General features: G+C 36.8%; 1 protein-coding gene across 1 annotated transcript in view; it reads right to left on the bottom strand.

Moving 5' to 3' along the window:
- Positions 1-954: 954 nt before the first annotated feature.
- cep85l (centrosomal protein 85, like) overlaps positions 955-23,862 on the bottom strand; it is a 102,251-nt gene continuing 79,343 nt past the window's right edge. The window contains exons 13-21 of the mRNA XM_041253845.1: positions 20,714-20,860; positions 19,952-20,137; positions 19,230-19,382; positions 15,231-15,385; positions 8,902-9,019; positions 7,898-7,948; positions 7,421-7,528; positions 3,693-3,906; positions 955-2,279 (exon numbers count right to left, since the gene is read on the bottom strand). Of these exons, the coding sequence (XP_041109779.1) occupies positions 2,116-2,279; positions 3,693-3,906; positions 7,421-7,528; positions 7,898-7,948; positions 8,902-9,019; positions 15,231-15,385; positions 19,230-19,382; positions 19,952-20,137; positions 20,714-20,860 (1,296 nt within the window). The 3' untranslated portion in view covers positions 955-2,115. The remainder of the gene's footprint in view (positions 2,280-3,692; positions 3,907-7,420; positions 7,529-7,897; positions 7,949-8,901; positions 9,020-15,230; positions 15,386-19,229; positions 19,383-19,951; positions 20,138-20,713; positions 20,861-23,862) is intronic.

Raw genomic sequence — 23,862 nt, 5'->3', positions numbered from 1 at the left:
TGTCCTCGGCTCACCCCGCACCAGCGACCCCTATAGACTGAATGGGCGCATGCAGGCTTGCCTGTAAGCTGGCCAGAACTGCGTTGTCCCCCTCACTGTAGCTCTGGGTTGGCTGTATGACAGTCCTGCAGAGTGGTCGAAACTGACGGGACACGTCAGAAAAGAAGTGGTCGGCTGACAGCACAAGTTTCGGAGGATAGCATGTGTTCGTCTTCGCCGCATCCGAGTCAGCGCGAGGGTGGTAGTGGTGAGCTGAGCCTAAAATACGATTGACTATTTCAAATTGGGAGAGAAACGGGTCAAATCAATTGCCGACGACTTAAAAAAAAAAATTAAAAAATTAAACAACAACGTTTTGCAAAATCAGCAGACCTAAAAGTGACTTTCTAAAAGTACAGAAATGAAGCAGCAAGGTCAGTGCCCTTCTGAACTCTACAGGTTTTAAAACTATTCATCTTAGGCTGTTACAGTAGATTAAAACAAATATATACAAATAAAGTGAAGCCTTAAATCACAATAAGTGATTACATTAAGCAACACATACCATGTTCATATTTTAAACTAAAGTTTTAAATTCTTTCAAACTCTGTAAGAAATGCTAGAAAAGGACAGTCTTTGTAAACTGGGCCTTTCAAAGCCCCTAAAGCATCAAACTACTAAAATCTGCTCTCATTCCACTTGTGTGTTAAATTACAATACTTTAAAGGACAAGCCATTTGGGAAATATTAAAGCTATAAAAGAATACGTTTCACATATAATATACACCCACAAGCAAGTCAGTCATTGTTGTTTAAATCAATTGCTCTTTTGACAAAAAAAATATGCATTTGAAAGATTTAGCAAGGTAAAAGTGGGTGAAAACCTATTCTATATATTCTATTCTATACAGGAAAACTTAAATATGGACTATGCAGACTAGCATATTAAATGCTGTGCAAAATTCAAGTATTTTGTTAATAAACAATTCCCCTTTTATTGGAGGTGAATCTAAAAACACGTATCTCTTTAAATATTAAAACAAAATAAAAATAAAAATCACTATGTGGGCACAAGAGGTTTCTTTACCATTTTTAAGACCAACATTTGAAATGTAAACCATTGGAAACTTGTAGAGAATAATGTGAGTTAATCTCCCAGGTAACATTGTTTCCCATCCTAAAGGCAATATGCAAAGTCAATACTGCAAGTAAACTGTAGGAACTGTTACCCACTTCTCACATATGACAAGGGTTTTCACTCTGCCATAGAGAAGAAAAGAAAACAACAACATGCCCTGAATTTAAAATGCTGCTCACTGCTGCACCTAAGCAGGGTGGATTGGAAACAGACCGCCAGTTAACAGAACCCTAATTCTGCAAAGCTGGGTCATGCGGTTAGTTACAGTAGCGCCACAATTTCACCACTCAGTGTTCTTGTCGACCTGCGACTCACAGTCATTCATCAACAGCACATGAAGACACTGTCAGGCTGAACGAATGCGGTCAACTGGATTGCTTGGGTATTAAAAGTCCTGACTGAACCAGTTTACAACTTAACTGTAAAACTCCCAGTAGATCTTTCAAGTAAGTATGCATGTTATATATCTGTCAGATATCTAGGCACTTTGCACGCAGCATCATGTGTCATATTTCACAGGTTTACTAGTATTCTTTTCATTGCTGCTTGTTTATTTTTTGTTACTTTTCATGATACAACAGCTGAACTGAGAAGCTGCTGGATCTGAGCAAGCCTATGTCAAGCTAAATAAAAAAATAAAATAAAGGCTGTGTCAGACAGACACGTAATTGCCCATAGAAGTAAAAAAGAAAAAAGAAAAACAGATTTCTAGCACAAACACATACTGCAGACATGCTATGCTATAACCAACCATCACTTAAAAAATATAAATAAAAAAAAACACTTGGGTCAGAACTAAATGACCCAAATGTAAACTAATTCACAGTACTCCTAATACTTTGCTGTGTGATTTTTTTTTTTTTTTTGCCACACAAAATGCAAAGCTCATCCTAGACTCTCTATAGACATTTGCAAGTTTCTATCTTACAATACGGCTCCAGTATGACAATGCAGCATTCAAAAATCACAGTCCGTTATTGCTGAAAGGCAACAAAATGTCACTGAGTGATGCAGTTGTCTCCCACGTCCTGAGCATAGCGGTCTGACATTACAGTCCTCAATTCATCAATGTCCTTTCGTAACTGACACACTACAGAAAGCTTGGTGATGAGACTATCTTCACTGTTAATATTTTCAGTTTCTTCACTGGAACAGGTCACGGCTATAAAAAAAGAACAACAAACAAATGAGGCAAAATACATTTTTCTTTTTTGTTTAGTTTTTTTGCAGTGATCTATATGTAATTTTAGAATGTAGCCACTACACAGGCCCCTGAGTTTCTGTAAAACGCTATAGTATTATAAAATACAGTATTTTCTAACAGTTGGCAAAGTAATATAGCTTATTGTGATATTAAAGGACATCACAAATACAAAAATTAATAACGTGAATGACCTCATTGCTGTACCTTGGGAGCTGCATTTTCCTTGAAGCTTTCCACATGACATGAACTGTGTGTGTGTAGCAGACTGTTAAAAAGACATTAGCCTAGGTCTACTTCTAAAGCAGTGTGGCTGAAAATGGTTAGTATATTCAATGTTTACCATGCAATGCAAGTGTTCTCATAAAAAACACATGTTTCTAGCCACTTCCACCAGACAACACTGCTTACTTCAAACAAAGTAAACAGGTTCTCTGTTGTTACTGGGAATGCTGAGTGACGAGTAGAACTGCTTTCATTTTGATTTAAATAACCTTGGCGTATAAAACGGTACGGAGAGTTGATTGGGTAAAGCTCAGTTTTTTCCCCCTTTGAATATATCAATAAGGTCTGTGGTTGAGTCAGTCTTATAAGATGTTTTTTTCACTGCTTTTGAGGATAAAACACATTGTTGGCTGATGTTACACAATTGTACTGTAATGCCCTCTGCAAAAGGCTTTGTATATTAGATGATACACTGCCAGTTTTTTATTTTTTTTATGGGGGTGGTTTGAGGTATTTCTTTACTGAGTTCAGAGAAGTGCATTAATGGTCAAAGCTGTTAATAATGTAAGTGTCATATACAGTTGGACTACTGTAAATGAAATGGGTAGCTGTGTATATAAAGAGGTTCATTTGATCAATGTGTTCTATGCCAGGATTTATTTTTTAAATTTCACTTACTGCAGTGAGGAATCACCTGGAAATAAAAAGGTGACAGTAAAGCAAACAAGGAAGATGTCCCACTTCTGTAAAACACTCTTGTAGAGATGGGCTATAAGCTGAACTCAGCAAAACCTGGCTAATGTATGGGAGGTTGACTAAAAGTTTTGTGATAATACTGAGATACTGACAAAACACTCTGCTTTAAAATGTTTGTCTAATTGTACTACTTGGTTTCTTTATAATACTAGTGGAGATACAATGATTATTATAGAAATGAGTCTTTAAAAACTCTAAAATAGTGTTTGTAATAGTAAATAATCGGGAAATCCTGCAGAAAGAAATGTAATTTAACAGTAACTTTTAAAACCTACTTTCTCATCAGGGCTGCTTTATATTCATTCTGCTTGATGTATCAAAAGGCTGAGGGGCCTCTAAGAGGATGCTGCCTTAGTTCTCACACCAGGAAAAGGAGGAATTAGGAGAACTTACACTTTATTCCCAGCAGCAGAGCAAGGTTGGGCTCTTTGCCCTGGGCTCTCTGGGTGAGAATGATGCACAGGGTCTTGAGGTCTAACAGGCATTGAGACATCTCCTTCAGGAGCTGCTCAACAAGAGGCTTCTCATTGCAGGACTGCCGTTTCTCCTCATTGAAAAGCTGAAGCTGTTCTTTCAGTCTACAGTTCTCCTCCAGCAGTCTCTGGTTCTTTTGGAGAATAACAAAAACATTAGGCTATTACCTTAACTTTGGTTCCCAGAAATATAACTATAACCATTACCTCATGGGTATTAATCCTTTGATACGGTCTAACCTGAACAGATAGATATTCCAAAGCTACATGTAGTGCCAGTGACACAGTCGCGCCCCCGCCCCCAAGAGCATAAAAGAAAATGTTAACAAATCATCACTAAAAAAATTAAATAAAAAAAACTTAGGTCAGAACTAAATGACCCAAATGTAAATTAATTCACAGTACTCCTAATACTTTGCTGTGTGGTTTTTTTTTTGTTTGTTTTGTTTTTTTGCTGCAGTAAGGGTTAGGGTTAGGGTTAGGGGTTAGGGTTAGCAGCGACCTTGAAGGTTAATGGTTACATTTCTATTTCAGGGAATCAGGGTTATGATAATAATCTTAAACGAAAAAGTACGAAATGTAACCACTGACTTATGGGTAGACATACCAAAGCTGTCGCAAGGAATTTGCAGACCAATTGAAAGCTACAAGGCACTGCAAAGGGCACCTTGCGCATTACCATGAGGAACCCAGTACAAGTAACAAGGCTAAAACCACAAGGCTCACCTCTAATTTTATGCTGTAAGGGTCGAGCTCAAGGCCACCCTTCACACTGTTGTTCCAAACCAAGGGTTTTGTGGATCTACGACATGCAGCCAATAGAACCTCGTGAAAGTGTGGGACGTAACCCAAACCGCTGCATTGCAAATGTCTCTGACAGTTGCGCCTGGGAATAAAGCCCAAGAAGTTGCCATGCGCCTGGGTGAATGTGCAGTGAGCTTCTCTGGAGGGAGCAAGCTGGCTTGATTATATGCAGTCTGAACCGTATCTGTGATCCATCTTGATAGCCTCTGTTTAGACTTAGCCCCATAACAGATAAACCTTTGCGTAGGTCAGCGGGCTGTGTCCACCAGCATAAAACCATGTAGGCTGTGCCGAGACACTGTCAGCAGACTGCCACGGTTCAATGCTTACGAGAGCACCAGCAGCCGGTTTAAGGCGTTTGATCCCAGGGAAGGGGCTGCGGAGCAGCCAGCTTTGCACGAAGCACAGGGCAGCTGAAGGACTAACTCACAACCATAACTGAGTGCACAATACGTGAAGTAATTTTACTAAAACACGTAAAAACAACAATTTGCAATAAGTGATAAACACAATCAAACAATAATAATACAATCTGATATAACACTATGTGTCACTTATCTCTTCGTAGATCTCTCTCTCTCTCTCTCTGAGAAAGCAAAAATTATGATGTTTTGAGTGTCAACAGTCTCTTTTATGCCCTTGGTGGTGGTGTGCGACTACGTCACTGGCAATACGTGCGGCTTTGGAATATCGATTCAGGTTAGACAGTATTAAAGGATTAATACCCATGAGGTGATGGTTACATTTCGTACTTGAAAGCGAACAAATCTCAGTTAGCTGTGTACCTTCTGTTCTAATGCAATAGCATACAGTTTACCCATTCATATGTACAGTAAATCCAGTATGTGATCTTATATGATCCAGACTGGTCATCCTAACATTTTTCATCAGTATCAACTCTGGTGGGAATAATTTAACTAAACAATTTACAGAAAAACATACCATACTAAACAATGTGTTATTCAAATCATTTCATGCTAATTTTCGAAACAGAAAAGGGTAATATACAGTGCTTTCAGGAGGTAATTCAGCTGCTCCTGCATAAACTTTAAAATAATTATTTGGACAAGAATAGCCCCCATTTTGAGGGACCAAAAGTTGTAAAAGTCAAAAGAGATCCAGGTTTATAATTACTACTTCCAACTATATCTAGTTCCTCTCTTAGGCGTCTAAGATGGTGTGCACAATTACACTGCACAGTATGTTTGGTAGCAGATGCAACAACAGACCAAACAAGGAGATCTGGATGATTCGTTTTTAAGTAAAATAGTTTCTAATCCATAGATAATAGGATGCCAGACAAGAGCATTTCAGTGAGTTTAGCTTCAATTAGTCATACCAAATGGTAAATTACTTTTGGTGTCAAACTGAAATGCAGAAGAAATGCTCAATAAAAGGTCCCATTAACTATTAAGCAAATATTAGAGGAAAGTAAATTTAGTGAGTGCTTGACTTTTGTCTGCAGTCCTATCTTTGATACAAAATACTCCAGTTCAGATTGACATGATTACCATTTAGGAAATGTGCATATCTCAACACAGTCATTTTCATTTACACTAAACTACTGGAAATTGTTAAATGTCAAATGAAGCAGGAAGGAAGATAGTTTAACAATTTGATTTCAAACATTTTTGCAATGTTCCAACTTACACCGCATTTCTATGCAGATGCTTGATCTAAGGAAATGAATTCTCAATTCACCTATTTTAATGTAGGTTTAAAAACTATTTTCCATACATTGCATTTTTTCTATAAAAAATACTCTATGAACATTCACAGGGTATTATGGTTATTTCACTCAGGAGGGTGGCCATTATTCAAACATCCTCATTTGTAGAATAACTACAGTACTTCATGAACATTCATGGTGTATCCTCTATACATCCACATTCCACAGTGGTAACAGACATGAGGTTGTAAATACCAATGTAGGTCAGTGTCGGTGCTGTTCACTTATACAGTGGCAACTGCAAATACTAATTGTATGGTCTGGGTTATTGTGAGTTGAAGTGTTGAAGAATCTCAAATGTCTGTTTCCAAAAAATAAGTCACAACATAGTATTATTACTTGTTGACGAATGTCTCCATCACCACTTAGACTTTTGAAAGATATTTCTTTCTGTATTTATTTAATGATTTAAATTATGATACAGCACAACCCCCTTAGAGACGATGCTTTGCAGGTATGTTGTGTTGAGAAGTGGCAATGCACTGATTAATAATGCCTTGCAGGTATGTTGTGTTGAGTAGTGCCAATGCACTGTTTAATACAACTGACCTCTAATGCCAAAGGTTTTGCATCATCTAGAACTTCATGATTGTGGCAATTTTAAAATAAATAACTACATGAACATAATTTTGATCTTTTGCTTAACATAATGCTATCAAAGAAACTACAAAATGACATTGCAAAAGTCTACTGGAAGCCATAATAGTAGTACTGTATTTCAAAATGTCACATTTTTCAATTTTGATCAGTTTTCCTTTAAGTATATGGAAAACTACAAAGCGGTATGTAATTCCATATGTTAACATAACATTATTCAGCATGTTTCATTCAATTCTATGAAGCAAAGATAGTTAATACTATAGGAATGCTAAATTTTGGCCATAGCTGTACAGTAGATTAACAAAAACACATTCGCTGTCTATAACTCTTTTTAAAAATATTTCTCCATGAACAGCATTAGTTTTATTGATATAAATAAAAAGTAGATCGTAATATTACTGCCCTATAATGTATTCCACTGTCACTGTGTTCGGTGGGATAAAAAGGTGGTCAATCAAGCATAGTTTTAATGACAGGTTGCTGCATTTCAGTGCTAAAAGAATGAAACAGTCTACCTCTTGCAAAGTTTTAGCCAGTCGCTGCAGGTCTTGTTCTTTTTCAACTGCCTGCTTCTGAAGCTCCTGGGAGATGGATTCTTCCTGCGCCAACTTCTGCTCTGCAGTCTAAAACAAAATGCATGCAATGGTTTTAAAAGGACAGGGTAGAAGAATGCTGGCACTCTTACCTGCCTTTTGCAGTCTATTTTAAGTGTGATGGTGGTACCCTGCTGCCCTTCAGTTGTACCATATCAATCAATGCTCTGCTGACCCATTTGCGGATTCACTGTACACACAATACTGCTTAATTTAGAAGTGAACCATAAGATGCTTTAAGTTTATCTGGAATTTAGGTTTGAGAAATTATACATTTTAAAAGTATTAAAAAAAAAAAAACTATTTTCTTTTCAGACATATAGGAAGATCTTGCAAGTTCAGAGTGCTGTAAATTCAAAGCAGCAATAATAAAAGGTTGAGCTAAGTGAACATCCTTACTTGCAATTTTGTTGTCAATTTCCCAATTTGTCTCTTTTGGTTGTCTAAGATCTGGAAATAAGACAAAAACTAAATTCATTAAAAAGTACTTTGATTCCTCCCTGAAACATCATGTATTATGTATTATAATTATTCTGCTCAGAAGTTAATGAGAGAATGTAGAAATCTGTTTTAGTAAGAAATTGTGCCTTAGCTATTACACAAGCTCCAATTAATACATCACTGGATGGTAATTACTCATTGCATAAAAAAAAATAATCCCCCCCCCCGTCCAATGGCTTTGGTTTTTGTCAGCTTTAAAATACTGTATGTCCTGAGGAAGAGCTGAAGTCTTTCTAAAACTGTACCAAGAAGCATTAGAAATGTAATATGGATATATAGATCACTACATGCATATTGTTCATTAGAAAGCAGTTAGCCTACATGCTGAACTCTAACAGTGTGATATATTCCAGTGACAGTTTTAGTCCACCTCAATAAATCATTACTAGGTCTGACAATGACATCTATTTGGTTATAAAGGCATTCTAAACGGTATTCTGATGGAAATAAGGAAAGTGAACTGACACATCATTATTCACACAAGCTGCCATGGTATTAAGAAGTACTCTTTGCTGTAAATAAAAACACACTAATTTGACTCCTACTGCATGGCATTTTGAGCAATTCTAGGTTTTACAAGCTTAACTTTAGGCAAACCATAGATGTCACAAGTTCAGCAAGCATTAAAAATGCAATCTAAATCCCATCCCTGCTGCAGTTCTCAACCTAATCATGAAATGCTTTACAACAGTAGTGATCAACTGCAGTCTGTGGGTAGTCCAAGTTAAAATACCAGATTCACAGAATATCTTGATCTGGAACAGGCAATTCGGCTTAATAAATGAAATACAGAAAAAGAGGTAAACTTGCTATGATTTTCAGATGAATGTGCGTCGCAATGAAAACCTTTTGGTTCTCATACACATCACAGGCCGTTCCCTGGGACAAGGCCTTCGATCTACCTGTTTGTTTCGCTTGTTCTGCTGCTGGAGGCGATCATTTTCACACTCGAGCTGCTTCATGTTCAACATGGGGAGTCTGGCACCATCTTCAAGGCACTGCTCCACTTTCTGCTGCAAGCTAGAAATACAGGGAAGACCAGCCATTACAAAAAATAAATGCATAAACAAACAAATACAACAAACTTCCCTCTCTTTTGCTAAAGAGAACTTTCACATTATAAAAGATGTAACCCTGTAAAAAGAGGATTACAGTCCATCCAGTGTGGAGTCTCGTCTGCATAACTGATACCACTCTGTATTTATGATGTCAGAGCTAGAGGCGCCGTCTCAGAGGTTAAACATTTTAAGTTCTGTTTAGAAAGCGATCAACCTGGACCCCAGCAACTGCAGTCATTTATGCTACAGCTGTTTTCACACAGTGTAAATGGTCCTTTACAGTTCTAACTGGACAATGCTGCACAGGCATTGACATACATTTTACCCTTATGGTTGTATGTGCGATATAGCTGAATGCTCCTCTGAAGTTCACTTGTGTTGGACCATTTCCAGTTTGCATCAGTAGTGATGGTAAAGCCAATTAAGTAGAAAAACTCTCCTCAAAATGCCCATGGGAAAAAATGTCCTTGATATTGGTTTACACAAACCCTTCCCTCTCATAATTCTGAAAACAGTCCTTTATAAAAAATAAAAAAATGTAAAAAAATATTGAGCAATATGTAGGGAAGTGGAAGGAAAAATCAAGATGTTTATCCATACCAGTTAATGAGAACCACTGCTGTCCAAACAGGACAGCAGAAACTACTGAGACTCAAAACAAATTCTTTGAACAAGGAGAAAAGCTTTCTTTTATCTCTCTCTCTCTCTCTCTTTCTATATATATATATATATATATATATATATATATATATATATATATATATATATATATATATATATATATATATATCTATAAGTACATACACAGTGCCGAGAAAAAGTTTGGAAATTCTATAGTTTTACCATGATAGCCTTCTTAACTCAAAACCAGTATTTTCTTAACTACCCAACAGGATCTATATTAACCAATTCCATGTCTTTTGAAACAAAATGATGCATGAATTAGACAAACAATGAGTAATTAAGATTTATGGTACATGAACAAGTAATTGAACCCCTGGTTTTACCAGCTCAATTAAGGGGATAATTAGAATCAGGTGTTTAAATAATTAGGTAGATCTTCAGGGGTGAGTTTGGGAGGCCCCACCCTATATAAAGATCAGAAACTTTGTGAGTTTGGTCTTCACCATACAGGTGTGTGGAAACACGTCATCCCACGATCAAAATAAATTCCTGAGGACCTCAGAAAAACAGTTACTGATGCTCATCAATCTAGAAAGGGTTACAAAACCATTTCTAAGGATTTGGGGCTCCACCAATCCACTGTCAGACAGTCTACAAATGGAGAAAGTTCAAGACCACAGTCACTCTACCCAGGAGCGGTCGTCCTACCAAAATCTCTCCAAGAACAAACCGGAAAATCATCAAGGAAGTCACAAAGAACCCCAGAGCAACATCCAAGGATCTGCAGGCCACTCTCGCCTTGGCTAATGTGAGTGTTCATGACCCAATTATGAATGACTCTCTCAGCCAATTGAGCGCCGCCTCCTGGGAACTCCCATCCACGGTTGGCTGTGGAATAGCCCAGACTCGAACCGGCAACATCCAGCTGTCCCCACGAAATATATAAATCTGTGTAGATAACACAAATGACACAATACATGCAATGATAACCATGGTAACACATGGTATCAAAGACGCTTCAAGACGGATATGTTGATTCGTTTTCTGTTTTGTTTTTTAAGCGATGGTTTTACATTTTTTTATATTAAAAACACTTATAGGAGAAAAAAAATTGTGAAAGACAACGCAAAGCCCGCTACAGAAGATTTAAATTATCACTCAGAATAATATTATATTGCAAACTCGCACTGGTTTTGCATAAGCACTCTGACAATAACGTTCTGTTTAAATTGTTTTATTTGTAGGAGGCTTTACTTGTTAATGGGAAAGGAGTGCTCAATCTGAATTGATTAACCATTTCCACTGTTTTTTCGGTGGTTTCTGCTGTTTACTGGCTAGCCACGATCACATTTTTTTTGTATCGGATTTCATTTTTTTTGTATCAGGGGTGTTTTATTGGTTAAAACTGAAAATCGGAAGCCCTAGTTATAGCTTATTATTTAAAAAAAATTAAAACACTTCACATATACTTACAACCATTGTTTTAGAAAACAGGAAAGAAATGGCAAAAAAGCCATATTTTGCTGAAATTGTAAATTGTTTTTAAAATCTACTCAAGTACAAGCTTACAAAACAAATAAAACAGTTTTGTTGAAAGCTACTGTTTACATTTTGTACTTTTCTGAATTGGAGTTTTCACTCTGGTGACATGTGGTCTGACAATGTGTTTCTTTAGTACAGTACTAAACATGTTTAAACTATATCAAATAAACATGCTCTTCTCCAAAAAAAAATGTTACAGCTTTTCTGTTTGGATTGGTCCAGTAGGACATAGGCTACAGTTAAAACTGTACTGTACTGTGTGTTTTTAGTATTCAGTGACTACTTCTAATCAAGCTGAGCGTATTTCTTGCACAGTCTTGCTGTGTCAGGCCTGCGAATGAAGCAAGCCTGTCTGTCACACACACTCTCAAACTGGGCCAGACGTAGCTAACAAACATATTATGAGTTACTAAATCTAAACAAAACACATACTGAAACCTAATATTAACTTTATATATATATATATAATAATAATAATATATATATATACCTAAAACAAAGTATATATATATCTATATATATATATATATATATATATATATATATATATATATATATATATATATATATATATATATATAACCTTTGTGGTTGTGGTTTTGAATTCTTTATCATTTATGTTCTAAGTGTGAGATCTACACTCAACAAAAATATAACTGCTATTGCTATTATAATTAGAGGTGCACCAATAAATATTTTCTTGGCAGATACCGATAGTTATCTAACCATTTCAGCCTATACCGATAATAATAGATAGTGCAGGTAAGCTATTGTAAACTACAAGAACAGTGATCCTCAAAGTCATGCCCACGGGCAAATTTGTGCCTGTGAAGCCAAGCCATCGTGCCCGCGGCAGCTGTTCTTAAATTATGGGTTGTGAACACATTTCTGGCGGGTCGTAGCGTGGGAAAATAAAGAAAGCTTTAAACACGTTTTCCAACAAAAGCGCCACAGCAGTCTGTTGACAGTGCTGCTCGCTTATGCTGTGCTTGTTCCTACACGTTATTTTTTTTTTATGAATGGGTTTTGCGATACGATCAACCAACTGAACACCTGCATTGTCTCTGCGGTAGCCAAATCATAAGTTAGCTGGGTGGGACATAAACTGTGTCTGTTTCAGTTGCAGGTACTGACTAAGTTTAACCAATAGGAGAGTCAAATATCTGCCAAGTTTTACGCAGCTGTCCAATCATAAGCAAGCAGAGGCCGTTCACGGTATTCTGCATGAAAATTGAAGGCGAGTGAGTAGCCAATGGGAAAGTGAAAGATCTGACAGCTGTCCAATCATTCGTGAGCAGAGGCAGGGTGTTAATATGCCGGGTAAGCACTGAATTTCGCCGACTTATTGAGAAAAATAATACATTTTGATATTTAGAATTTAATTTTCTATCTCTATTTTTTTATTTTTTTATTTCACCAGACAAGGGTAACACCGTAGTATATTTAGTTACGAATCCACTTTCTCTGAATAACTGTACTGGAGATGAGCGATCTTTAAAACAGAGTAGTGTTGACAAATTTGTCAAATTGAAACAAAGCGAGATGCTATCTATCCTCTTATTTTAGTTTATTCACGGTTATCTGTGTAAACATGCTACTTAAAAAATATTTGCATTGCATATTTTATGTCAATTATTTAAGGAATAAGCGCAGCACACAATTATATAGTTATAATATATATATATATATATATATATATATATATCGGTTGCGAGAAGGCAGTGTGTAAACAGCCAAGTAAGATCAATTTATGCTCGTGCCCAAATTATTTTGAGGACCACTGTACTAGAACTTTACATTTAAACTGTTTTATAATTATGAATATTAAAAAATAACAGATATCATTTACTTCATGTATTTATGACAAATCAACAGATATTGTTTACTTGCTGCATTTACTTCAGAAAATAAATAAAGAATAACACAGTATTATATTGTGTGATTGACAGCAATTTATACATTTGTTTTACAACAGTCACACAAAATTAACATTGTGCATTTGTAATAGTAAAAACACTTCTGTGTGACATTAGCTGAGCCCTGGCATGTGAAAAAAAAATAAAAATCTTGTTTGTACTTGCTTTTCACATGTTTCTGAATGCAAATACAAACCGAATAATTTAATTTCATATTATTAAAGTTAGATTAACTACAACTACTACTAATAATATGTTTAAAACTTTACAGATAGTATTTGAAAAATGTCAGTAAACACTTCAAATGGTTTTAAAGTAGGCCTATTAAAAACAAAATCTAAAAATGTAACAATTAAAAGATATTTCTCTTTACAACTTGTTTTTATACATGCAATGTTAATATACGGTAAACATATCGGTCATTGCAGGTCTGTAACCATGAACTGCATCTGCTAGCTCATATTATTTAATTTTTTTGCTGTCTGACCCACTTTATCGTTATGATCTTTAGTTTTTTTGTAATCCTGTTTTATTTTTTTATTTTTTTCACAACACTGTTTCGTGCTGTGGTTTAGTCCCGTATTTCTCAATTCCTGTAAAATCTTTTGGTAGATTTTATTGTTTTGGACAGTACGAGTTAACCCCACCCTCAGCCTTGCTCAGCCCAGTACCAGATATCTTGCGAGGTTAGAATTTCACGGTTCCGGCTCAGCTTGTGTGAAACAAGCTGTACTGTGAGGGCTCGGCTTGGGTATACAAGTGTGAAAAGGCTATTACTGTCAAACGTTGCGTACTATAACTTTGACCTATATTGTAGCAGAAAAGAAATGTAGCCTATGCAATGTCAACTACAACAACGTTAGTTAAATTCTTAATTTAAGCATACACTACTTAAAAATGCAGCACAACTTCAATTGTTCATTTAGTCAAAAATAAATATCATAAAAACATCTAGTTACAAAATTCAGTCACACTTGAATTAATTTAACAAAAAACAGCACAATAAACAATTCCCGATTCAAAATGCCGAATACATCTGTAACCAATGTAGATCAAGCAAGATAAAAGGTCATTTTGAAGGACATGGTGTAATAATAATAATAATAATAATAATAATAATAAACCATCAATGTTATTTAGGATTCAGCCTATTTTTAAGCATCAGAATAATATTCTACTCTCAGTTCATCGCTGGATTTAATGTAGCATCAAGTCTGTTCTGCACACAACTCGCTATCCTATTGTTGTCTTAAGATTTTGAAAAAAAAAAACAATCCAAACACAGCTCTTTTGAGACATACTGACTGCAGGATGATCGCATGTTACACAGGACTGAGAAAATGACTGTCTCCGAGTTTTTGTGTCATTAGTAAGTGCGTCTGACCAAACATTACAGTTCTGTGCTGGAAGAAACTCAAGCATGAATATCGGTGTACATTATTGGCTAAAAGAACAAAAACTGTAGATAGCCGATTTTGTTTTTTACCTTATATCGGTGCCATGCAGACAGGCTATTGTCAATTTGTTTGTCAATTCGTCCATACATTTGTCAATTCATACAGTAATTCATTAACGTATTTGTTAATTCATCTAATAATTAATTCATTAATATGAAAGGCTGTAAGGACATGCAAATTTCCAATCAACCAGGCAAACTTCCAACTGTCAATCACACACTGTGCTGAAAACACTGCAAACTTCCTAGCCAATGGGAGCACTCATATTTTAAATCAATGAAAATCCAGCCCCACTTAACTGCATCAGCCAATGATATTTAGAAGGGCGTTTCAAAAGATATTCTACTTAATAAAATACTCGACTCTGCTGATTTTTAATGGAGATTTCATCTCACAGCGCGCAAAGCATTGTGGCATACAGAGTTAGGCAAAAAAATTCTATGGAGAATTAATGCAAGCGTAAGAAATGTTGCTAGTATTCACTTAAGACTAGAAGCAAAACTCCCATTGCTGAAAATTGTGAGGCATTTCAACACACTTTGCAGTCACTTGCAACCAAGGTCAACATTAGCCTGGAAGCGTACACAATGAAAGTCTTACTCCTAGGCCTGCTGTAGCATAAGGAAAGCTGTACCTCTGCACAGCGTCGATTAGCTCCTTCTCCTTTATCTTCTGGCGGTCAATGAAGTCCTCTTTCTCCTTGACCAGAGCTCGGTGTTCCTTTAGCCTCTCCTCCAGATCATGAACCGTCTCCTGCAGTTTGTGTGACGTCTCCTGAAGGACTTCCAGCTGTGGCATGAAAAACACCAACCTTTAATCCAAACATTCGAGCCACATCAAGAGATAATAAAAATTAGGGAAGAATAGGACCAGGCTTTATTTATCCATTTGAAGATAGCACAGGTGTGTTGTACAGAAGGTTTCGAATTCGGAAAATGGTCTGTATAGGCCTAAATGTAATATTTAGTTCACACTATTAAAAAAAATAAATAAATCACACGGTGCAGTTTGGCAAGAGGTTTAGTGCAAATGTGGCCAAAATGGGTTCTAAATAGTGGTCCAGATAGGTTGCATACCTGCCGTTTTTACACATTAAAAAAAAAAAACTAAAATATGTAGTTTTAATTTCGCTGCACAACTTGTCTGCCTCGCCTCTCCTCCCCTAAAACTTCCACTAACAACTACATCTTCTAGACTACAATGTTTTCAGTTACTAGGAAACTGCACGCTAGAAAAAAAGCAACAAACATTATCCAGTCTCTTTGCAGCCAATCGTGGGTCGATAGCAGCATACCAGTGACTTAGTCTGTATCAAGTGGACTAAAAAGCGGTCTAGCAAATCCTGCAAATCTGTACTAAGTGAGTCCTGATTGCAGCGTACCAAACAGCAAGTGGTTTAGCTAGTCTGAACAAGTGGAACAAGTTAGCCAGTCAATGAGGACTAACCCATGATAAAACTCCACAAGTGTGGATGTAAATTCACAACTGAAGGTGTAAAGATAAACTCACACCTCTTGTACATCGTCATTAAGAACATTTGATTAAAAACAATGAACATTTTGAAAGCACTGGCAAAAAAGTCTGAAAATTTGAAAAATCAAAAATACAGTAATAGCTGCCTGTAAATATTGTTTTGGTGGTGGTTGGCAGGGATGGGGTTAATTCCTATCCCTGCCAAAATAAATGTGAGAATGTGGCTGGAGCCCTAATTGAATAATTGATAATTAGGCTCCAGCCACATGGTATAAAAAGGGGAGAAAATCCTTTGTCTGGTGAAGGGAGTTGGCGAGTTGTAGTTTGTGCACTCTGTGTATGTTTTTGGTGGATAAGTTCAGTGAAGGCTCTTCCCAGCCTGAACAGTTTTGTTTTTTGTTTAAACATTTTGTTTTGGCCCTTGAGCCGGTTATTTTGTTCCTGTTTATTGTGTTCCTGACTTGTTTTTGTTTAACCTGTTATTTTTGCGCTGTGAGCAGCAGTGTTCTGTTTTGTTAAACCTTTGTATTTTGCGTTTATTAAAAACATGCAGTCGTGCTAAAACCACAGTCTCCTTGCCTGCCGATACCACCTGGGCCCGCAACACTACCCTGTCACAAGGCCTATTAATGATAAAAGCATTTTGATTAGGCTACATTAGGCATGATTCGGGCAAACATTTAAAATACATATTCATAATCTATATCGATAGGCCTAATTGTACTTTTTGTAGTTTTTTGCAACATTTTTATGAATAAAACAAAACCAGTCTTCAGAATATTTTGTTGCTCAACCATAATAAATGAGAAAAAGGTGCTGCATATTTAAATTATAGGCTACATTCTCAGTCTATCTATAAAATGTATAACTGCTCAATATTGTGTATCAACAATACAAGTATATACAATATATAATAATATAACATGCACAGTGCAGTTGTCAATTGTATATAATCATTTAAAGTATTGTATATAGTTCTGTATTCTGTTACATTTTAGTGATGCCTTTCACTTGAGACACTGGGTTATGCGGGTCTACAGTACCTTGCACTGAGCATGAAGCGCTTCATTCGACTCGGCATCGGCGAGCGAACCTTACTGAACAAAATGCTTCAAAAGGCTTCACTTTTCATTTTAATAATTTTCAGATGTAATTTCTGAGAATAATGGAGCTGTCTTTGTTTTAAAATGTGCTGTATAAACATAGGACGAGCAAGCATACTAAGTTAGTCTTATACTTCATAATACTAAGTTAGTCCACCTGAACAGGATCATCTCACGTCCGATTTGGTACGCTGCAATCAGGATCTTGTTTAGTCCGATTTAGTGGATGATCCACCTGTGGTGATTATCGTCTGGTACGCTGCAATCGGGATTAACAAACGTACTAACTTTAGTCCAAGCAAGTGGAATAAACCTGCTTAATCCACTAGTTAAACGCATCAAGTGGACTGACTTTGGTACACTGCAATCGACCCAGTAAGAATAAGAAAAATTCAAAGCTACACAGGTTGAAGTGTAAACACCCCAGTCCAGCTACAAATCCAACTGGAACCATCATCAGAGGCAACCGCTATAAAAAAAGGTGACTATAATATTAAATTAACTGTTTTATAACGTATTAATGCATTTCCCTATTTTATTTATCTACATGAATTTATATTGAAGTTTTAACTTGTTCACAGAGTTTAAAAATGTAATGTTAAAATATAAGTAGGGCTTCTGATTTTCGGTTTTAACCGATAAAAAAACAATAACCAAACCCTCCCCCCTCCCCATCCGATACAAAAAAAATGAAATCGGTGCGTAGCCAATAAAACACCAGAAAAACACCAGGAAAAAACTGTGGAAAGGGTCAATCAATAGACGTTGACTTTACCCTTTTCCCATTAAAAAATAAAACCTACTACAAAATTAATAATAAATACATTTCCCAGTGTTGCTGGGCAATATCCCACCTTCCTGACTTGTATCTACCATTGAATCGTTCTGAATACTTTATACCCGCCCCAACTACTGAGTGACAGTACATTCCTACATTTCTATTGGAGACCCTGCTTGCGAGATTTAAAACAAGATTACAATCAGGATGGAGGGTTGTTAGAGGGATTTAAAGCTCTATTACTGCTAAGATACAGAGGATTTAAACAGAATTGTGATGAAATGTACAAAAATACCTACAAACAAAAACCCCAGAAGAATGTGCCCGTGACCATAAGGATTTTGTTGTGGAAGACAGCAAAGGAAAGAAGGACAAACTTAAGTGTGCAAGTACTGTCGAGTTACTACTGTACATACTGTATTTTGACAGAAAAAAAAGGAAAGTAACCGAACACTAAATTTCATACAGCCTATCAAAAACGAAAGCCCTGAAAAAAAAGCAATTTATATATCTTGAAAATAGCTAAAAATAAGCACTGAAAAATACAATTAATAAAACCCCAAAAACAGAAGCCCTAAATATAAGTAAAGAAAATTAATTTGCAGTCAGCGTGATACCTCGGAAAAATGCACTGAGCCGATAAAGAACCTTGTAGAAAACACACGTGGTTGTACAGGAGTTCAAAGTAACACTGCAGTTAAAATGAGCCTCTTTTTTAATGCCTACCCCATTACCATTAAAGATTTTACAGTATTTATCGAGATTACTCATGACTTCAAGGCAATGTTGCATTTTACCCCCTGAAAATAAATTAGATTCTGTCAGTGTTAGAGGGTAAGTTACTTCCAGACCCAAAACTTTATCTGGAGCACTTGTTCTAACTGGAGCAAGTACAGTTCTGTACTCCTTGAGCAGATCACCACCTAGGATGTGCTGACCTCTGGTGGTATACTAACGTACTACAACTGCAGTTCTGTAGATGTTGCTCTTTTTTATGTAGAGTTCCAAATTCAGAAAGCAACACATAAATCACATGACTTTTAAAAGATGGCAAGACAACAGTAACTGAACATGAAACATGGAAGGAGATATCATCTATGAATGTAAAAACAAAACAAAAACAAAACTGGGACATAGAATGAGACAGTATACCACCAACACAATGTTAATTTCTGTCAATTTTTTTTCGGGTCAAGTGTTACACCCCACAATTACAAATCAGTCTGGCAACAATAATGAGTGTTGCTAGATATTAGTGCAATAAGGAAGACTGCTCTACCTGCTGAGCTTGGGTCTGTATGTCATCTAGTGAAGGGAGGTCTGCAAGGTACTTCTCCAGCGTCTCTATTCTTTGCTGTTTCTCCTGGTTTTGTTCAGATTCTTTCTGACATTTCTTCTTAACGCTGCTAATATATTTCTCTCTGGCTGTCACCTACAAAAAAACCCCCAAAAAACACCACATGAAAAACACACAAGAAAAATGGAACCACCTTCCCACCAGAAACTGCTCACAAAGCACAAGAAACCAACGACATGACTGATCATTAAAGCGCAAAGCAGTTTGATATTGTTTTACCAATTCAGCTGGTCCTGAATTGCTGTGGTGCAAAAGGCAAGGTTAGTTCATTAGACTGTAACAACATTCAGTTTAATCCTCTTCTCTCTGCAATTAAGATACACTAACAACTAATAACCTTCTAAACTGTGAATACAAAATGTCAATGAGATGTCAAATATAGTGGCACTGCAATACTACTCATTTGTAATACAAGCACAATATTTAGGACATTCTGTACAGTAAACACTAAAGTATGTATACCCCTTCTTTTGTTGCAGATACTTGAACAATAGCAAGGCAAAGTAACCTGGGTTAATCAGGCTTCTGGGTATGAATTAAAAACTTAGATGCTGCTCACTTTAAGATATAGCAATCAATAAAACCACCTCTACTTTAGAAAACAAGGAAATCAATCTTGTCAAAGTAACAAAATCAATGCCTACCTTCTCTTCCAATTTCTTTATCTCTTCTGTGTACTTCTGTGTGTTTTGCTTCAGGACGTCATGGAGATGTACAACCTTCAGCTCTGCGGTAGCGAGCTTGTGCTCCAGCTCTTCATTCTCATAGTGGACAGCTTTTGATCTTCCTGAAAGCTGTGCCTGCAAGGGAGATTTGTCATACTGCGATTCCTGTGGGGGGGGGGGGGGGAATAAGGATAAGATCGATAGAAAGGTCTTTTTTCGCTTCTAGAATAAAGATGGTTTGAAGCACAATTCATGTCCCGTAACTTATTTCTGCACACAAAGGTAAGTAATTAAAAAGTTACAAAATAGGTACAAAAACAAAAGAAAGACATTACTGATTGTTCTTGGATCTTTTTCAGGACAGCTATATGCAGAGTGCAGGGACATTGATAGCCAAGCAACTAAGATTTTTGTTCACCTTAGGACAACTGATCAAGACATTTCAGCTTGTCCTTTTTCCCCCCTTTTTAAATGATGGCATATTCACTTTTACACAAAATCTTCAAATACAAAACAACCTTCCTCTAGGGCTGTAGAGAGCCACATGTTGAAAGGAGGCTGTACTCATCTGTTAAATTAATAAACCAAAAGGCATCAGGGGTGGTACACTGCGCTGCACAGGGTGGAACTGCATGAAGTGGCCAAACAAAACAAACAGTTATATAGGCCAACATTCACCTAGATCACCACGACATACATTTCTACAAATTATAACACATTTCAATTAATGGTATTAAATACCTTCAGTATGTACTGATCCTCGTAATTCCCATGTGGACGCCGGATTACTTGTTCCACCCGCAGCTCATTTTCTGCCATCCTCTGATGCAGCTGGGCGATCTGCTGCTTCTGCCTGCAAAAGTCCATACAAAATTTTAGAAACCAAGTCTACTTGGAATACTGCTTCATAATATGATCAGCAGCCAAAAGGTAAGCTAAAAAGTTAAGCAAACAAAAGGCATTTACACTAGGCAGAAATCACTGAATTAAACGTTGGTGGGTTAAAACCCCAGCTTTGATACATCCAGTGACAAGAAAGATTTGTTACATTATTATTCATGGACCTATTTTTTAAAGCATTCTCCTGATTATCTTAGCAAGTACGGAACGGAACATGGAGGCCCCTCAATTCTGAGCCTGTTCTGCAGGTAGCATGAGAATGCATGCAATGACCAGGAGCAACATCAACAAAACATCCATTTAACCACAAAAGTCTCTTTCAAGAGTGAACCAAATCCTTTATAAAAAGCTTAAAGTATAAGACACGTTTTTTAAACTACCGGGCGAGGTAAACAGACAGCCCTTGTTTTACCCCCTGCTGTGTTGGCACTGAACTGCTGGGGGGGTGGGGGTGGGGGGGGGGGGGACACCCCCCTAAGACAGGACAGTCATAAATTAACTAGAACCCAACACACCCCACCAGAGAACCAAAAAAAAAAAAAAAAAAGTGCTTACTAAGGTGTGTGTACATTAGTTTGTATTAATGGTGGATTGAGGCTGCAGTCTCTTTACGGGCGTCGCATGTACATAAGTAGAGTTGTTTTGTTCTTTATTTTTTGAGCAGGGATAGAAAAAAAAATCCTTTACGTTTCTTTATCGAGAGAGCGGTGTTTATTCGAGGGCGTCGTCTATTAAAAAGACGATATCTGAGTGAGGCGTTAATTTCATTTTCAAATACGGTATTTATTTTCCAAATGGGACATGGAAATGCTGTAGTTCAAGGGACAAGAAGCAGACCAATCAGAATGGCAAGTGTTGAATTGATTTGAATACTTACTTTTGTAATTCATTTAATTAATTAATATTAATTTAAAATGTGTATATATATATATATTACACACAGTACCAGTCAAAAGTTTGAGTACACTTGCTGGAAACTAGGTTTTTTCATAATTGACAATGTTTTACAGTCGTATATGTTTCTGTAAATACTTGAAAACAAAACACATGTTACAATATACAAAACAAAACATAAGGAGTATCAAAGCAATGTTCAAGAAAAGCTTGCCATGGACTTGGTAAAGATCACCAACTCTGTTACCAGCAAAGCAACCCCAGACCATGACACTGCCTCCTCCATGCTTGACAGTGGGAACCGCACATGCAGAACTCATGCGCACACCCTCTCTGCATCTTACAAATACTCTGCGTTTGGACCCAAATATTTCAAATTTTGACTCATCGGTCCATAAGACCGACTTCCACTCCTCAAACATCCAGTTTCTGTGTTTTTTGGCCCAGGCAAGTCTCTTCCTCTTATTCTGCACTCTTAACAATGGTTTCTTTGCAGCAATTCTTCCAGTTAGGCCAGCTTCACGCAATCTCCTCTGAACAGTTGATGTTGAAACATCTGTACTTCTAGTAGCATTTAGCTGAGCTTGTATTTCAGGGGCAGTTAATCGCCGGTTTCGCAGACTTGTGACTCGAATGAACTTGTTCTCTGATTCTGAGGTCACCCTTGGCCTGCCTGACCTTGTTTGGTCCTCATGAGTGCCAGTTTCTTCAAATCGTTTGATGGTCTTGGCCACAGCAGTTACAGACACTTGCAAAGTTCTTGCGATTTGTCTTTTTTTTTGCTTAACTGAGCATATTTTGCCATTTTCTGCTCCCTTACATTCAGGAATGACAAACTTGTGCCTATGCTACCTATATTTATAGTAATCATGGACCCTCACCTGTTAACAATAATTGGTGACAAAAGGTTAATTAGGTAACATGCTAGTTAACTCAGAGAACATCTAACAAAGACACTTTACACTTAGGCCAGTGTTCTAACACTGTGTTATACACATTTCAGACTTTTAACTGACTTGGGCTTCAGACTGAAATCCCCTTGCTTTGGGTGACCATTTCATTGAAATTGACAAGATTTACATTTTCATTTAAAAATTAAATTTTTGAATGCAATTCACTTATGATTATCAGCTTATATAAGTACACATATCATATAATGAAATATTAAGTGTTTATAGACAAGTTTATACAGTTAAAAGCATAGATAATCATGAAAAATCTGGTTTCAAGCAGGTGTACTCAAACTTTGACTGGTACTGTGTGTGTGTAAGATATATATATTATATATAGTTAGCTGCGTTGGAAATTAATTACGTCCTGTGGTGACTTAGTAAAGCCCAGCCACGTAGCACTTGACAGGCTGCACAAAACAAACCAATAAATGCATTTGTGAGAGGATATTGAGAGGTAATTTCACAAAGAACCAATGGGGCAGGGCGAGTGGTTTTTAAAAAATCATTATAATTAACGGGGCATGATATTTAGCAAGGCGATATAAAACAGGTTTCACTCTCTCTCACCCCATTCATCTGCAACTTCAATTATCCATGGACCCCTGACAGTTCTCTCTGAGATACAGTACACTACTGTCAATGTAGACCGACCACTCGCGGTGTGCGCGCGCACACACACACAAACACATAATGACGCATTCGTCAGTGTAAAAGTTGAGGAGTCGACGTGAAGACAGCAGCGCTACAGAAAGGAGGATTCATTTCTTGTATGAGCAGCAGAAGGTGAGTTCTCATGAGGCAGTTACTTTGGGAATCCCAGCAAACACTTTGCCTCACTGAAACAAGACTAGGATGGACTAGTCGATCCTAAAAAGAAGAACGATTTGCAGCAGTGCAGTGTTTAAAAAAGTGGTTATGAAAGAGCCCCCACACTTCTGTTAGCGTGTATTTTGTTGAAATGTAAGAAAAGTTACTATTACAAAGCAGGCTTGTTTACTGTATTTTCTCTTTGAATCCCAGAAAACTAGCAACACTTAGCTACCATTATTTAATGAATACGTGGAATAAATCAGCGATAAAATACCTTGTGACATTAAAATGTATTATGAACATAGTATTTAATATTATTATTATTTTTTTTTT

This window comes from Polyodon spathula, chromosome 6, assembly GCF_017654505.1.
Source record: "Polyodon spathula isolate WHYD16114869_AA chromosome 6, ASM1765450v1, whole genome shotgun sequence".
NCBI lineage: Eukaryota > Metazoa > Chordata > Actinopteri > Acipenseriformes > Polyodontidae > Polyodon > Polyodon spathula.
This window is presented reverse-complemented; position numbering and strand designations above follow the sequence as displayed.